Raw genomic sequence first — 17,986 nt, 5'->3', positions numbered from 1 at the left:
GGAGACAGGCAAACAGTTTGCGTGCCGACTAACTAACTACTTTGAAAGGTGGATAGAGCTTTCAGAGACTGACAAAACGTATGAAGCAGCTCGTGACAAAGTCGTAGGTGAACAATTTTTGGCCAGGTGCAGTAACAGTTTGGCAATATTCCTCAAAGAAAGAAAGTTACAAACAGTAAAGCAGATGGCCGAACAAGCCGAACAGTTCGTAGAGGCACAAGGGCTGAAGAATTTGGGAAAGAGTGATAAAGATACGCACGCAGCAGCGGTAGAAGAGGTGAGGAACCAAGGACAAATGAACAGACCAAGGGGACCGCAGAGGTGTTTCCTATGTAATCGGTTGGGTCATGTAGCGATGAACTGTCGAGCAAGAGATAATCGTCACGAAGCACCGGTAGTTTGCCAGTTGTGCCAAAAGAAAGGTCACAGAGCAGATGAATGCAGGACTAGTTACATGGATCAGACTGCATGCATTATGAGCACAAGAGAGGAAGGACAGAGAGAGCAGAACATGCCTGTAGTGGAAGGCGAGGTAGAAGGGCACCAAGTTACAGTGTTGAGAGACACAGGAGCAAATACCATTATAGTGAGGAAAAGTTTAGTGCCGCATGAAAGCATGACCGGATACGTTAAACCAGTGATCTTGGTAGACAAGTCAGTCGGGTATCTGCCAGAGGCACAGATCCAAATATCGACACCCTTCTATACAGGACTAGTCACAGCTAGATGTGTGGACGATCCCCTCTATGATTTGATTGTGGGAAATGTACCGGGAGTGAGGAAGGCAGATGACCCCGACCCAAATTGGAAGAGGACCGAGAAGGACGTAGAAGAGAAGGAACGCTTAGAAGCGCAAAAGGTGGAAATGCAAGACACAGACGTAGCCGCTGTAGTACAAACACGAGCAAGTAGCAAGGGCATCAAACCTTTGCCAGCATTGCAGGTTACGGCCGTGAAGGGGTTAAATATAACTGTAGAAGAATTTAGAGAATTGCAGAACAAGGATGAGTCGATAAGGAAATGTGAACAGAAGATAGGAGAACGGGTGCACAGGAAAAGGAGTCGGACAGTAGCGGAGTTTATAAAGAAGAATGATTTATTGTACCGGAAATGTATATTTAGTTCAGGTAGGGAAGTATTACAATTGATGGTCCCAAAGGAACTGAGGAATAAAGTACTGAAGTTAGGGCATGATAGTGTAACGGCAGGTCACCAGGGAATCAAAGACACGTTACAAAAAATAACATTAGAGTTCTTTTGGCTGGGAGTGCAGAGTGACGTGAAACGATATGTAAAATCATGTGACGTATGCCAAAAGACGATGGCTAAGGGGAAAAACGAGAAGACTGGTGTTTGTTTGGTGATTGCCGATGACATGGACATAGCGTTGACGATAGAGCCAACCAAGTGTGAGATAGGCTACAAGACTAGGGAACTTGTGGGGCACAAATTGGGAACGGGACGAGTCGAGCCCAAGGAGGACACACGAGATAGGATACAAGCAGTGGGCAGGCCCCAGGCAGAGAAACAAGGTTGAGGAAGGACGTTCAGATCTACCTGGGCGAACAGAAGTTGGGCGAAGCGAGATGCAGTGTTTAACAGAGGAGCCCGCGTATATAAAGCTAAGCCGACGTATAACAGATATAATGAGAGGGAGCCTTACTTTCCACATAGAGTACATTAAAGGACGACAGAATGTGGGGGCAGATTACATGAGCAGGGCGATGAACTGACCAAGCAGTGATAACATAACGCGGACAAAACAAATGTACATATGTGAAGTGGTGCGAACAATGAACTCGTGAGTGCTGTGAACAGTGCAACTAGTGAAACGTGCGCGACAGTGCAGTGAAGTGTGGTGATGAGCGGTGAGACACGCCGACGCACAGAGAAGTACGCAAGTCACCTAAAAGTCCTAAAAGTAAGTTCGCCGCCAAAAAGAGGGCCAAGAGAAAGCAGTTTTTTGAGAAAAAACTCTTAAAAGGGGAGCCATGTCATGAGTAAGACGCCGGCGGCGACATAAAAGAAGAAAAGGACGAAGTAAACAGAGCGTTCTGAACGGCGCGAGCGCGCGAGCGGGTGACCCGAGGTATGGTCGAGGGAGAAACGGCACTCAGCGAGCATTATCGACGTGGCTCCGGGCCGGGAAGGTCGCATCGCCAGCTCCGCTCTGGCGACGGGAGACTTGGGGGTCTGGCCGAGTCCGTGACGTTGGCCGTCCAAGGTGAGGCCGTCGACCTCGGTAAGCTCGAGTGAGGCTCCTGGACTGGCTGCAGCCTCTCACGGCAGGACCGGGCACCCCAGAGAGGACCCCTCTTCCACGGCAGACCGGCACGTTCGATGATCCCCGGAACGCCACGTCGGCACTCGGGAAAGAAGCTGGACGGAAGCGGCGGCCGAGCACGTCGCTAGGCCTAACCCGTCACCTCTCCCGGCCACGTCAGCAACAGCGACCGGGTCAAACAGGCTCCGAAGATGAGCGGGTGAACGTACCGACTGCAAGGCAGCCACGACTATGCGACAGTCGGCGAAAGCAACGACTTTAAGAAAGGCCCAACGAGGGCGAACTGAGTAAGGACGATACATTCTTGCAGTAGGCCAGAGTTGCCAGACGTTCGCGTGGGAAACGCCCAGAATTAGTGTAGGCGTAGTTAAGGACATGTTTAGTGTGTATTTTAGTGTGTTCATTAGGTTGTATTTTTGTTAGCATTTATTTATTCATTGTCTTTTAGTTCAGTGTGTATTTGACTTTTTGGTTTGAGGTTTTTTGGTTAGAGTGTGATTAAATATCTGCTTGCTGTGTTGCCATGCCTCTTCCCTCTCCATCTCTCATAACACCCGCACGCTCCCGAGATCAGTGGTGACGAAAAACATAACACGCTAGAATCACGATTGGCATGGGCGCAGAAGCAGCCAGAGTCATACAAGCCGTCGTTCAGAATGAATAACGCCTGCTGCTGAAACTGACGCCACAAGGAGTATGGTTGTTGCAAGGGCGAAAAGTGCTGGTAATGGCCACAAACTTAAGCGCAAGCTTTAACTCTGGCCCAACTCCAATGCCGCCTATTAAATACATGTAAAATGCAGAAATGCTTGTCTGGGATAGACTGGGTTCATCTTAATGACATTTGCTGCATTTGGTACAGAAATTTAAATTCTAGTGACCGTTGCAAGCGGAGCTTAGATTTAGGGCCCGAGTTTTTTTTTAAGTTTTCAAAATTTGGTATGTTTGAAAAAATAGATGCATGACCTATAAAATTTCGTAGATCAGCACCATTAATGAATATCCCAGTTCAGTAAACAGCGTCCGTGAGAGCATTTAAAGATGGGTCCACACGACGGACTAAATCCGCGTTTTCCGCAACGGACGGAACTGCCGCTTGCATCACGGGACAACGCGTCACGGATTCATGCCGTCCGCGGCTGAGTCCTTGGCTCGCTAAAACGGCTCAGCATTTTCCGTGCGACACCCACGCACGGAAAATGCCGAGCCGTTTTTCGCATCCGGATTCTTCAAGTCGAATGCTGTGGATATAGCCGACGATGCTCTATAATTATGGCAACAAGCGCGGCTCTGGGTTGTTTTCGAAACAGCTTCATTGCAGTTGACACCACTCATACCTGTAACAGCCATTGAGATCTGCCTCGGCCGCTGCAACGTCTTCGAGGCCATGTTCAGCCAATAGAACCAATCTAAGCCTACACGCCGAGAACTTGGGCGTGGCTCTAGGAAACGGTGCCCAATCGTCACGAATACTTAGTGGTCGAAGCTTTTGGACACAAATATAAAGCAAATAAAAGCGTCAGTTTGAAAATTACGGGCCACACAGTGAACGACGATGACTTGATAGGTTTGAGGCGGACTGCGGCAGCTTCGGGCGATGCCGCAATGTTTATTTCACCGCGGTCTGTTCGCCCCTTCCGTCGTCTGGATACGTTTTGCTGCCGGGCGGGCGGCGGAATAGCCGTCCGCTGAACAGAGCCGTCCGTCGTGTATATCCACCTTAACGCGGACGAACTTGGTATAATCATTTATTTCTTACGTGAATTGTTTCACTGTTTACAAGCGTTCTGCAAAAGCCCTACTCACATATTAGTGGCCTATATGAGAGCGATGTACAACACGACCATTTTGTCCATCTTAGTTGTACTATTACATGCAATTTACAGAATTTTGTGGTTACAGAGGCTTAATCTTAATAGTTTGGTTTTCTGAAACTTCGCAACATTGAGCAATTTTTATGGAATAATTACCGTCTAATGTATAATATTCACAACCAAGTCAGTCAGTTAAAAGGTTGGGACAACCTTTTAACAGCGGAGCTGCTGTTAGTCGACCCTTCGCTGTCTCTCCGAGGGACGCAGATCCCATGACCATGAGAGGAGGAGAGGCGTGCTTTGGGAGGAGGCAACCAATGAGAGGGCGCGCGCGTTGGACGGAGGAGGCAACCAATGAGAGGCCGCGCTGGACGCGAGGAGGAGTGGCGATAAGAGGTGTTTCTGTGCGGCGTGCCCTTTCGGATAACGCGCAGAGCTGGTGCCGCGCACGTAGGTAATGTTGCTCATTAAAAAAGTGTGCAACAACCTTAGTAGGCCCTAGTGATAAGCCGAACAATGCTTTCAGTTTGTGATGATTAGGTTCTTTAGAGTTTGATAGAAAACGCATCCTAGGCGTTGCGCCTTGGTGCTTCCAATAAAAGACAAGGCTGGCTGCAAACCACACGCAAGGAAAAATACACGAACTATACACGGACTAGGAATAACAAACCAAAGAAATTACAATGGCAGTTATAGCACGACATACAAGGATAAGTTCATGAACAAAGAAAGCATTCACCAGTTATAGGCGGGGATGGCGGTCCAGAAATCCATGTTGAGATGGCACCAGCAAAATGAAGCCTGTGGTCGGATGAAGGGAGCAAGTCTCGAACGGTCGACGTGACGCTGGCTCAACCAAGGTCTTGCCGTTGAGAAGAGGTCGGATGCTGTTGTCTTGAGCGTCTCCAGCAGGTCCGCTGGGATCGAGTGGAAGGCCTAGGCATCCAGGCCCAGTCACCTGGCAGCCCACTCTTCCGCGCCTCGTCGTCCAGCTTCCGGAGAGCACTCAGTGTCGAGCAAACCGCAGCCTGCTGTGGGAAGACGCCAGGTCGTCGGCAAGTGCCGAGCCAGCCAGGTAGAGGCCTCGTGAGCCCGGGTCCAAGCACCCGTCAAGCTCACACCTCTGAACCCTAGCCGCCTTCAGTTGTTCCAACCGCCAACGTGTCTTCTCTCTCTTTCATGGTCATGATGATGATCTTAAACCATGGCACGTACCACCCGCACTGCCGTTCTTCTCTTCTTCTTTTCTCCTAGTCTTTCGTGGACTTTTCTTTAGATGTAGCTTTTTTTCTTGCTACGGTCGGCGCTTTTCAAACTCATGCAGCACTTCATCTTTATCATCTTGTTTTGCTCCCGGCCATCCTACGCACCATGTACGCATCGCCTCGCGCACTTCACATATCACGCCATTTTAGCTGTGAGCTTGTTTATGGTCGGCTCATTAGTGCCATTAGCCTCTCTAAGCTTGCTAAGAACTCTGATGACCTCTACCCTAGGGATGAGATTGCCAGAGCTGCTGCGAAGCATATTGAAGTCCCACAGGGGGACCCAGCCCTTAGGTTTGACCCCCCTTGTTTGCGGTTATACAAGTTCCGACTTGCTCGGCGAGAGTCGGAGTCTGGCTCCACTAAGGAGAGCCTCGGTGTTGTTGGGTGCTAGCGCGGGCGACGAGCAACGAGACCCTGAGTGATGAGTTCCAAACAGACTATACTTTTTATTTTCTCACAAGACAGGAGGAGGCGCGTGCCCAATAGACTTGCCTGTCAGGTGCATAACACTGTGTCAGACTGGCTCTATAAACTATCCCTTTAAACGCGCCTCCATTTATCCATTAAACGCAGTCCGTGCGTTCACTACATCACTCCCTCCCCAGTGAGCTGCCGAACGTTACAGGTCCAGTGGTTCGCATCCCGTTGCGTGTGCGCTGCACTGTTGTTCGGGAGGAAGCATCAGTTGCTTCTTTCGTTGGGCTGACAAAGGTTGGGACAACCTCGGGACCTCCAGAGCTCTCCATAGAGGGTTTGCCCGAAAAGTATTGTCAGTGATTATATTGCGAAGCGACTACACGTCTGGGCGCGCCATGACCGGTTGGGATTGGTGAAGGGGGAAGTTAGCTTACGCACGCGCGATACCTCGGTCGTCTGCAACAATTTGGAGAGTAAGGGCAGGATTTTCCGTGAAACATGTTTTCACTGCCCGTGCAAGCCGTAATACAGCGCTTGTTGGACCAAAAGATTACCATCAAGTTTTGAGCGAAGCTAAGCAAGTCCGTAGTGGATGAGGCCTTGCTGGAAAGTGAGCCCCCCCCCCCCCCCCCCCCGAACAAAATTTCTGGCTACGCCACTGGTGTCAGCGGTGATGTCTGCGATAGGCACAGCTTCAACCCACAGCCTTGTGTGATAATTGTTTGTCAGAACAGTCTACCGGTGGCACAAGGCCTTTTTAGAAGGTCGTGAAGAGGTCAGCGATGAAGCCTGCGCTGGACGGCCATCAACGACCATCACCGACGGAAATTCGACGTGTGTGAGAGATCTTTTGAATTCAGACCATCGTTTGAGTGTCCGTTTAGTGACACGGACATGACACATTCCAAAAAGTACCAGTGATGCAAATTTGCCGAAGAATTTTCAGACGCGAAAGGCGTCCGCGATAATTGTGCCCGAAGTGTTAACGGACGACCAATAATCTGGCTGATGGGGTTTCAGCCCCTACCCGAAATTTTGTTCGTGCTGGCATGCACCGCCGACCAAAACAACCACCGGTGCCGGGAATCATTCTGCATTTTGTCCACCATGTCTTTTTCACGCTCGAAAAAACATTTCGGCACGAACATAGCGAAGTAGGACTGGATTTCGCGGCAACGCCCTTGCACCTGGAGTCACATAACGCAAGAAGCCCCATCCGAGCACCAACTTTCAAGGGCTTTTCAATAGCGAGCCGGCGCGTTGCGGAATCTCGCAGCGGCCGCGGAATTTACGGAGGGCATGGATTTCAATCCCGAAACTTTATGGGTATAAAGTTCTTATAATCTTTTGACGCGAAAGGTGCACCGACATTTCCGAAGGCGTGTTTTAGATTTTCAATTCTGGAACTTTATGGGTTTAAAGTTCTTCCATTATATCTTCTTGGGCCAACATGCGCGCACTGGAGCCCTCGTGTCCAAGCCATTCCAGAAATGGAAGCACGCGCTCGCAATCTTCCACACAGACAAAAATAAATATCACCGTGACTGTCAGCTGGCAGCTGATAAATTTCTAATAAAAAATCGATAAAATGAAAATAATAAAAAAATAATAATAATTGATAAAATTGATTGAAATTTATAAAATTTTCAGGAAGCGCGCCCAATGTGGTTGATCAGCTGGACCAGGGCAGGGGAAATAAAATAAGAGTGAACAGGAGAAAGTTAACGACCTATTATTCAGGTACCGCTTCCTCGTATGCGAGCTGAGTGTGGAGATACATATCTGAAGAACCATTTGGAAAGTTGCCCCATTAATGCCTCGTATTTAAGCCTAGATGTACAAATCTTACCTTAATCGAGAAAGTGTAAGAATTGGGTTGAAAATGAATATGCAGAAGCCGCAGAAATTTTCGCCGTGAAGATAATGTTCAATAGCCTGGCAAGGGAACAAAAATTCAGAATCGCCAGTCAGCCTCTAGAGTCTGTAAAGGAGTACGTTTATCTAAGTCAATTACTCACAGGGGACCCTGATCACGAGAAAGAAATTTACAGAAGAATAAAATTGCGTTGGAGTGCATACGGCAGGCATTACCAAATCCTGACTGGGAGCTTACCACTGTCGTTGAAAAGAAAAGTGTACAATCATTGCATTCTACCGGTGCTAACATATGGGGCAGAACCTTGGAGGTTAACAAAGAAGCTCGAGAACAAGTTAAGGACCGCACAAAGAGCGATGGAACGAAATATCTTAGGACTAACGTTAAGAGACAGGAAGAGAGCGGTGTGGATCAGAGAACAAACGGGTATAGACGATATTCTAGTTGACATTAAGCGGAAAAAATGGAGCTGGGCCGCCCATGTAATGCGTAGGATGGATAACCGGTGGACCATTAGGGTTACAGAATGGATACAAAGAGAAGGGAAGCGCAGTCGAGGTCGGCAGAAAACCAGATGGGATGGAAGTTAGGAAATTTGCAGGCGCAAGTTGGAATACGCTAGCGCAAGACAGGGGTAATTGGAGATCTCGGGGAGAGGCCTTCGTCCTGCAGTGGACATAAAATATAGGCTGATGATGATGATGATGATATACAAAACCAAATTATAGAAATTTGTGGTGAAGTTGTCAAACAAAGCCTAGATGCAAAAATAAACGCTGCAGTCTGCTTCTCCGTGCTTGCTGACGAAACGACGGGTATCGCTGGAATCGAACAGCTTGCTGTTTGTGCAAGGTACCTAAACCAGGATGCCAACGACATCGAAGGAGTGTTTTTAACATAACTGCGAGTCGGCCTAGTTGGAACATATTCATTTTAAAAACTTTTTGTGCGCAAGCAAACAGGGACGAAGAAAAGGAGTGACACAAGGACGAGCGCGAACGAGTGCATCTGCACCTGCATACCTGCATTTATCTGCACCTGTACACCTGCATTTTATATGTAGTCACTGTTGCGGCTATAGTCTTGGTGTAATTGCAATACACGACCGGTAACAGCTGCTCCAGCGCTTTATTGCAACGAAGGACAACGTCATTGAGGTTTTTCCCTAGCCGTTGCATATGTACAAAAATGTAAAAAAGGTTCTTGAATATCAAAGATTCATCAAAATAATTGTCCTCAACTTGTTTATTTACTGGCCCTTACGTTTTTCGTATCAGTGGCATGCACGGCTTGGCTGGTTTCGAACTGATATAGTTCTAAAGTTCGCGTGATTTTTGGCCATACGAATATATTCTTGTACGAAAATTACATATTTGACGTGACAATGATTTGTTTGCAATGGCATTGGCAATGGAAATACAGCTATTATTCATCTATCTGATCCCTCGACAAGTTCTATAAGGAGGAGGCCTTGCGGGAAAGTGAGCCCCCCCCCCGAACAAAATTTCTGGCTACGCCACTGGTGTCAGCGGTGATGTCTGCGATAGGCACAGCTTCAACCCAGCGTGTAAATCTGTCCACGCAAGCTAATACGACTGACCATTACAAAGTGGTAGCACGGTTCGACAATGTTCATGTCACATGCTCAAATTGGCTCCTGGCACTGGGAACCCCGCCAATGGCGTCAAGGTGTGGCGCTTGACTTTGGAGCGCTGCCAGGCGATGGACTCTCGCGTCCTCTGCCAGACGTCTCGATTTATACATGACGAGACTTATCTTGCCGTCACTAGCTTTTGTGTGGCCCGAACACCCGGATGTGCCAGCTTCTGCAACGACTGGAAGACGGGCAACGAAGGCTAGAAGGAACGGACGAGGGTTGTCGGTAGATACGTCGCAGCACACTCGGTCTGCTGAGCCGGACACAGGTAGCCATTACAACTTCAGCGCGGTTGCTGTTGTCAGCAACTGAGTTCTTGATCTGCTTGCTCAGCTGCCACCAGCTGAGTCAAATAAGTTCCCTCGGAAAGGTGAAGGGCGTTGACAGGACTTCGTGCACACAGAGCGTCAGCGATCACATTGTTAACGCCGCTCACATGCCGGATGTGTGTATTGAGCTCGGATATGTAAGACATTTGACGTAGCACACGGGCTGTGGGTGCTCCTCTGTCCGATGCCGGGAGATTCAGATTGTATGTCAGAGTTTTGTGGTCTGTAAGCACAAAGAACTCCACGCATTCCAGAGTGACGAAAATGCCGAATGGCGGCATAGATGGCAGGCAGCTCTCGGGCGAAAGTGCTGTAGCACTCTACTAAAAGGGCCACCTTTCTCGAGAAGAAAGATGTCGGGCGCCAGATACCGTTGTTCAGCTGCTGTAGCACTGTGCCGATGGCTGTCTGAGGCATCGATTATGATACACTGTGGTAGGCCTGGTTTCGGATACATGAGCGGAGCAGCGTTTCTCAAAGCCTACTTGACTCGATGGAAAGCGTTGCAAGCTTCGTCAGTCCAAGTGAGGGTTCCCGCACTGCTCTGCGCATTTGATAGGCGTCTGTGTAGCAGGTGCAAGATAGCCGCGCACTGAGGTACAAAGCGGCGATAGTTCATCAATCCAAGGAACTCGCGAAGCTGCCGCTTAGTGTTTCAGAAATTCTCGCACAGCTTTTACCTTTCCTGGGTGGGGGCGAATTCCGGCACTTGCTTTAGTATGGCCCTGGAAGGTCCGCTCGGGCACACCAAGCTGGCATTTTGCTGCATTGACTGCGGCCCAGGGCCGATATTTGTAGCGATGCCTTTCCGGTAATATTGCCTTTTCGCGCTTATCGCCCCTTGTCAGTGGTCAGAGCGACGTTCCGCTCGCGTTATCCACGGGATCAGCTCCTGTGAGCGGTGGATGATAAGAGTAGTATAGAATAAGTCATAAGGCATCGCTACAAAACCCTGGCTTTCCCCTTTCTCGCGCACGGCATATCACCCACTAAAAACTAAACGTTTTCGCTCAGCGCAAGACGCGCCTGCGTGATTGGAACTTACTCGAATGATATCGGTGGTTCTGTCCACTGTTTGTTGTCACCGAAGCTTGCCTAACGTGACTGTATGCACGACGCGAATTGTGTAGTACTTACTGGAAGGCAAGCGGGCGCCAGGGAACACGCTTGAACGTCCTTGTGTACAAAAGTCATGTACAAAAATCGGAGCGCTTGACCCGCAAATCATTTTCGGCGGTCGCCGACTGCGTTCGCCGCTATCGTTCCGCTTGAGTGTAGACTAAAAAATTATGGGGTTTTACGTGCCAAAACCAAGATCTGATTATGAGGCACGCCGTAGTGGGAGCCTCCGGAAATTTGGACCACCTGGAGTTCTTTAACGTGCACATAAAACTAAGTACACGGGTGTTTTCGCATTTCTCCCCCATCGAAATGCGGCCGCCGTGGCTTCGAGTGTAGATTGTTTCTCACGGCACAGACTGCTTCTTGGGGCACAGGTTGGCCCAATAAAGACTTAGTTTCGCCATTCACACTTTTGTTACTGTGTTCTTGATCGTCACTACCACGTGACCACATAGTCGTGGATTTTCTGTCGTTTCATCGATGCCGTAAACGGTATTAGCGAAATCTAAGAAACCTACAGGCCGGGTGGTAATCTTGCACGGGAACTAATATTCCTGCTGTAGTGTCGGCGGTATTCAATTTGTGGTATGAGACTTGCTTTAAACATCCAATTATAAAAAAAGAAAACATGCTTCATGAAAAAGTATAACGTTAGGACTTAGGTGGGTATGTTTCTTTGTAGGGCCTTTATGTTTTCTGATATATATGTTCATTTTAGGTGGCGTACGGCCGCGCGAACAACGTCAACAGCTTTGGGATATTCAACGCCGATGCCATCACCAAGACTTCGAAGCTGCATAGAAAATTCCAGACGCTGAGTTTCACGTAAGCAAGCATCATGTTTTTCCTTTCATTTAAATGACTCAGGCGTATGTTTTATAATAAGTCTATACATGGTGTTTCAGCGAACACTTTCAGAAATTCTTAAAGGTTGCCTGTGGCAGATAAGCACAATTCTAGTTAATGAGCTGGTCTACTCGAAGAGGCGGACATTGCTTGCACAAGAAATTGAAATGAATAATCGAAAAATTAGCAGAAATTCACGAATTAGGTTTTTAACTAATTACCTGATGGCCCATATTGCAATGTACAAATTGTAGCCGTGGAGTTCGCAAGGCGGATCCACTTGGAACGAATCCTCGGGATGACGCCAGTTTCGAGATATTAATTCCCGAACTTTGCGGAGAAATGCATTGGCGTTCCAGTTAAGTTCTTAACAAAACGTCGCTTTATGCATTGAAGAACAAAATTAACTGGAACGCCAATGCATTTCTCCGCAAAGTTCGGGAATTAATATCTCGAAACTGGCGTCATCCCGAGGATTCGTTCCAAGTGGATCCGCCTTGTGAATTCCCCGGCTACAATTTGTAAATTGCAATATGGGTCATCAGGTAATTAGTTAAAAGCTTAATTAGTGAATTTCTGCTAATTAGTAGATTATGCATTTCAATTTTTTGTGCAATTAATGTCCGCCTCTTCGAGTTGACCAGCGCATTAGCTAGAATCGGGCTATCTGCCACCTTAAATAAATTTTGAAAGTGTTCGCTGAAACACCCTGTATATCGATCATTGCTTGCGTGTGTGATTGTGTGTTCGTGTGATTGTGATTGTGATTTTCTCCGTTGTTTTTATGCTATATTTTTCCGCATAGCAACCCTGCTGGCACCAACAACTAGCTTTATCGTTATTTGTTCCTCTTTCTCTCGCTTTATGCAGAGGAGGAGGTATTAATTGCTAATATCAACTTCTTTTTTATGTAAGTGACTGAATGAGAGCACGATCATTGCGAGTGACACCTATTTTTAGAGTATTTTGTTTTTTCCGCTGATCATTTGATGAGAGCGCGTGGGAAATATGTTTTGAATTTCAGTTACCGTAACGTTCTCGTTTGTTATATTGGCATGAATACTGAATATTTGCACGTCTATTGCACAATGAGAAGAATGTAAAAGAAAGATGGCGCGTATACTAAATTGCATCACTTATGCAGGTTTTTTTTTCTTCATTCTGGTACGAACGTCAAATTTACCATGGTGCATGGGTTGCTAGGCGTTTCTTCAATAAGAGAATGCTGGTGAAAAATGCAAACGTGGGCGCACGCGTGCTCACGTGGAACTACAGACCGTCGTACACTAATTTCGAAGCGCAAATAAAATGTTTATTATTCTATTGACAATGTTGTGCTTTGCGACGGCTTTAAGGTTTTCCAACAGTTTTGTAAATAAGAAGTTTTGGTTACACCGTACTACGCAAACGGACATTATTACCACGATAAAACGTAGTTGATATTTTCCTCAAGGGAGATACTCCAAAGCATGGATGATGATTGTTTAACAAAATATTGCTACGAATTTCTGACATATTCGGCCTGTCGAATGTCAAATGTCGAATGTGCCTTTCATAGTTTATTTATTTATTATTGCGAAATAAATTATATGGACACTCCAGGCGCATTTCAGCCGTCGGCGTAATATACCGTTCAAGTCCAAGTGTGATAACACCTTTGCCGCGTGCCGTATGCTGCAAGTGCGAGTGAAAGCGTGCGCGGTTGTGTTACACACCAATTTTAGCAGACCAAGCACTGATCACCTAATGCTGCGTTAGCATGATCACAAAGTTTTGTGGTGGTTTCCGAAGCTAAGAAAATACTGGTGCTGTCTGCGTAGATTACGAATTTGACCGCTTAAACAAGAATGGTGCCATGAAGCAGTACTTGGGCACTCCTATCACAATAGGGAGCAAGCTTGAAGAGTAGCTGTTGATGTCTACACACTGATAACGATGTGCAGGACAAGATTACATTAGTTGCAATGGTTGTATTCGTATGCCATAATATTTCAATTTGTTTATTGGTCGTTTAGGGTTAAGGTAGTGAAATTATTTTGGGAAATGAACAAATATCCCTAATAAAATTTACTATCGTCTACGTTCTTCATAATAAACTCTTTCTGATGAATAAAGGCGATTTGTGTTGATCAATTTAGTCGGAAATCATACTGCGCGTCGGATAGTGTTTGATTTATCGAAAAAGTTTGGAAGCCGTACCAAAATAACTTTATTTGAAGCCTCTGAAAAGAGTGCCCGTAGTGAAGCTGGACGATAGTCTCCAAGATAATTTCGAGTACCTTCTTTATATATTACAGTCACCTTAGTCATATGTATCTTTTCTTGAAATATTCCGGAGCTGAAACGTTGATTAAATATTGTGTTAAGATTGGTGCTATCATATCGATGACGAATGTAAGAGGCTTAATTTGTAAACCCTAAGCGTCACAGCTGGTGGTATTATTCAATGCTAATATTCTGGGTTCTACTTAATTAGCTAGCACGATTGTATCACACATAACAACTACAAAACTGGTAATAAATCTGATGTGTGTCTCGTGACGCATTGTTGGTACATGTAAATTTGTAAAATATTTAAGGGAACGAGATAAATTATGCCTGGTAATCACTTCCCTATTAATCGTCAAAAAGACACATGCACGTTTAAGAATCTGAGCTGTTTAGAACTTCGCTTAATTTCCACTATGTGCCTTTCATATCATGGCTGACTGACATAAAGCTGCACTTGTGGTATTCAGTGTTGGCTTTCTGCAATTATTTAGGTCGCTGCAGATCTCGCTGAGATCTTCAGTGACCTATTTATGACCAGCGAGCTCTTTATGATATAAATAGCGGTTTAGGTTAATCTTCGCTAACAGTCTTATTTATGCATGGTAGTAATCTTTTCCTAGAGGCTTTCTGTAGCGAAATGCCTTAGTTACCAAGTAGTAATGGAGGGTGCACAGTTTCATTCGCTGTGGAATTTTGCCGATTACTTACGTGACATAAAAAATGGTCGTACTTTCATATATCTGTGCACAGGCTGCCTGCTGATGGGTCCAAAGCACAACCAGTACAAGTGGCCGCTCTGGCCGCCGCAGGCAGCGCAAATACTCCCGTCAGGTCGGAGCAATCATCTGAGCCCAGCAGCACTCAACAGTCTACAGAGAAGACAGAAAAACACTTCGGAAATTCTGTCCCGGACGCCGGAAAAAGATCCATCGCTACCTGGAAAGCGACCGCGTCGGCTATGGGAAAGACTTCCGCGAGCGTAACTGAACCTGGCTACGCAGATGATTACACACAGTCTTCCAGAGACCGTTCTCCAACCGGCGACGTTCCATCCAAAGCCCTGCCTATGGAGGCAACCGACCGCAGCGCGCCCACTGGAAAAGCAAACACGAAAAGAAACATCGAAAGAAGCGACAAATCTGACGGGACGTGTGCCGCGTCTTCGGAGGACGATGTGGACAAGACTACTAAAAGCAGCGCAAGACTCTCAACAGAAGCATCTACCTCAGACTCCGCAACAGGGCCGGCTCATCAGCAAAGAAATCCGTGAGGGGATCTGCAGCCGTTTCCCAGAAAGGATGCAAGGACTCGCACACAAAGGAGTGCGGTACAAGGAGCACCTTGACAACGACTGCTCCCAGTACAGCTTCCAAGTAGGGCTCGGCAGGCAATAAGCTGTAGCCAGAGACAGTCAAAATAAAGTGAATGTGTTCGAACTCTAGACAGAGGAATATTATTGATAAGAAATTGGTCAAGGAAACCTCTAACGCCCGCGTTCACTAGTGTGATATAGAAGAATATGTAATCTTGGCGTTACGTGGCTGCGTAGAAGAATCAAGGTTCGGGATAGTAAGGACTACTTAACTATTAGTCCGGCTTGTTTAATGTCGCCTTCATCCTTTCTTTGTGTCCGAGTGCCTTATTTTCCTGTAGCGCGGTGCAATCATTGAACAAGTCGCTGCGTAAGCAGCAGATCGACAGCACGCCTGCTAAATTGCTATGTGTACATGGTGACAGGCAGACAGAGTACATGGTGACGACGGAACGAGTCACAAGGACATTTAATTACTTCGCTATCGGGTGGTTAGCTACCATGCCTCCAGGCTCAACGAAACATTCACCATTTACAAAGTTTGCGCTCCTCTTTTCAAATTTGCTTTTAGTTTTTTTGTTTTGCATACTATGCATTCGTAAGAACAATTAATTTTTGTGCAAGCTTAAGTGATAACAGCGAGCACAAAAAACACTAAACATAGCTCATATTTCTCCCTTTAAATTGCAGAATTCAATAAGGCAAGAAAGAATACTACCACATTTGTGTTTTAGTCTAGAAAAAAATTGCGACGCTGAGTTTCAGTTCTACCATTCTCGACGAAGAATCTTTTGAACCGATCGTACTGAATATGTTTGTGGAAAGCTATGAAAATTGCTTCCTTGAATTCAGGACATGTTAAAGCATAAGCGTGCCAAATGTTGTTATAACCAGACAACCTGCAAGTACCCAAATTTTAGTGCACAAGCTCTACAAATGCTAAAAAATGAAGAACTGGGAAAACACGTTTAAAAGATTAAAAATAATGTCGCCGGAGAAACGATTTTCTTTTCGCATATTCAGCAAGAATGCGGCACTGCCGATGTGGGCTCAGGGAGAAGGTTAGTCCTAGCCCTATATCCCCATGAAAATTTGAGAGCATGCAAAGCCGCGGATCGAAATGCCGCTTGTGCAAAACACGGGTAAATTCGCACGGGCCACGGCGAGTGCTTCTTGCATTTTTTTGGAAACTACTTTCTTATTCTCAGCTTTGATTTTAATACATAAAAGAGGAGGCTTGGAGGAATACAAAACAACACAAAAGAGATTTTTTTCGGCAAAGAGGGCGGGTCCTCAGATGGCGGCGACAGCGCTCCCACGCTCGCACATGCTCATATACAGGGTGCCCGAACTATTAAGAACTAAGATATAAAGGCATGCAGGTGCCATGTATCTAACAATGTAATGTTGTGGGCCATCACTTGGAGATACTCGTATAATTTGTTGCATTCCACCTAATTTCATATTTAGTCTTAAATAAATAATCAACCTGACAAATATTATTTGACAGGTTGATAGTGCCAATAGAGAACAGGCTGATAGTGCCAATAGAGAACATTTGATAGTGCCAATGAGAACAGTGTAAAGCAACATGGAAAACTCCCGATACAGCTTTCTGTTACTCAATACAAGTCCAGAAATCCGGGACATTGACTACTGCGGTGAAGCCGACCCTTGGGCGATGCTGTCAGCGTAACTATAGGAAGCAGTTAAAAATTGATTGCTGAGCAATGCCTTATTTTCACGAATTGCACTTTAGGCACTTAATCCGCACAACGGTCTCGCGCTATATCTGGCGTATAGTTCAATTTCAGTGGCGGTATTTGTTAGACACTTTTGCAGACGTGTCTAAAATGCACGGGGTGATGTTAAAATAATGATTGTAGCACAGCGAAAACTCAAATTGCACCTTAGTGGCAGATACTCTAGGTCTCCCTCTATATGTAGCTGCAGTTTCGTGTTACCGCGCTGACTGAATTTTTTTTCCTGGGCGCTTTTGTTCAGCTACTATGCGACGAAGCAGCACTATAGGCGCAAAAGATTCGTCCGTCGTTGTTGGCGCATTCGATTGGAGGCTACCGCTAGCCTAGTAGAAGTTATTTCTATTAACTCTAACAATCTCATGCGAACATTTCATTGCATTTGTTTGCTCCAGTTGACATCTCCTGTCTGTGTCAAATGTGCAACTCGTCTTATAGGCGCGACGGCTATCACAACAGCCATGCCCGATTCACGTTCAACAGTGAAAGCTGTTGGCGTGGTCCTGTTTATCGCCCATTGTCGGCGACGTTTAGGAAACGTTGACCGAAAATCCAGAGGCGTTATCCTGTCAATCGAGACGAGAGCTCGCGCGAGAACGAAACGAGAACCTACGAGAACATCCAGGCATTGCTACGATGGCAAAACGAGATCATTCGAGCAACCATTCAAAATGCGGTCTCCAGCCCCCTGCCCCTTCTACAGGACCGCATTATATGCGCTAGTTACTGCCCAAACAAGTAAAAAAAAAGTGCTTCCCATGTCTTCCTAATGTTTGTTCACAATGTGACTTAAGCTGTAACTCCTTGTACGCTGAACTCTTAATTTGTCCAATAGCGACGTTCAAAAGTCAGATAAGTGCACCATACACTTGACTAATTTTTTGGCGCTGAGACCGGGTTGCCTGTGCTCTTTTCAACACCAGCGGTATGCGAGTTCCGTGGCGTGGCTTATGCGCCGCCTTTTTCGGGACATGGTGCACGCTGCGTGACCAGGTTGGCAGCGCCGGCGCACGCGCATGGTTGTGTGGCC

The 17,986-nt window shown here is 46.5% G+C and overlaps 1 protein-coding gene across 1 annotated transcript; it reads left to right on the top strand.

Moving 5' to 3' along the window:
* Positions 1 to 9,300: 9,300 nt before the first annotated feature.
* On the top strand, positions 9,301 to 15,292 carry LOC125941157 (uncharacterized). Its single transcript, XM_049658122.1, has 3 exons — positions 9,301 to 9,348; positions 11,486 to 11,592; positions 14,635 to 15,292. The coding sequence occupies exons 1-3, from the start codon at positions 9,301 to 9,303 to the stop codon at positions 15,152 to 15,154; spliced, it is 675 nt and encodes a 224-aa protein (XP_049514079.1). The 3' UTR covers positions 15,155 to 15,292.
* Positions 15,293 to 17,986: the final 2,694 nt, after the last annotated feature.

The sequence above is a fragment of the Dermacentor silvarum genome, chromosome 10 (assembly GCF_013339745.2).
Source record: "Dermacentor silvarum isolate Dsil-2018 chromosome 10, BIME_Dsil_1.4, whole genome shotgun sequence".
In the NCBI taxonomy this organism is placed as follows: Eukaryota; Metazoa; Arthropoda; class Arachnida; order Ixodida; family Ixodidae; genus Dermacentor; species Dermacentor silvarum.
Note: the sequence above shows the minus strand (reverse complement) of the source record. Positions and strands in the feature narration are given on the sequence as shown.

Excerpts from the sequence above, each read along its gene's own strand:
- LOC125941157 (XM_049658122.1), top strand. The coding sequence starts at position 9,301 with ATGCTCAAATTGGCTCCTGGCACTGGGAACCCCGCCAATGGCGTCAAG. Across the intron at positions 9,349-11,485 it reads ACCCCGCCAATGGCGTCAAG|GTGGCGTACGGCCGCGCGAA; the intron begins GTGTGGCGCTTG and ends TGTTCATTTTAG. Across the intron at positions 11,593-14,634 it reads TTCCAGACGCTGAGTTTCAC|GCTGCCTGCTGATGGGTCCA; the intron begins GTAAGCAAGCAT and ends ATCTGTGCACAG.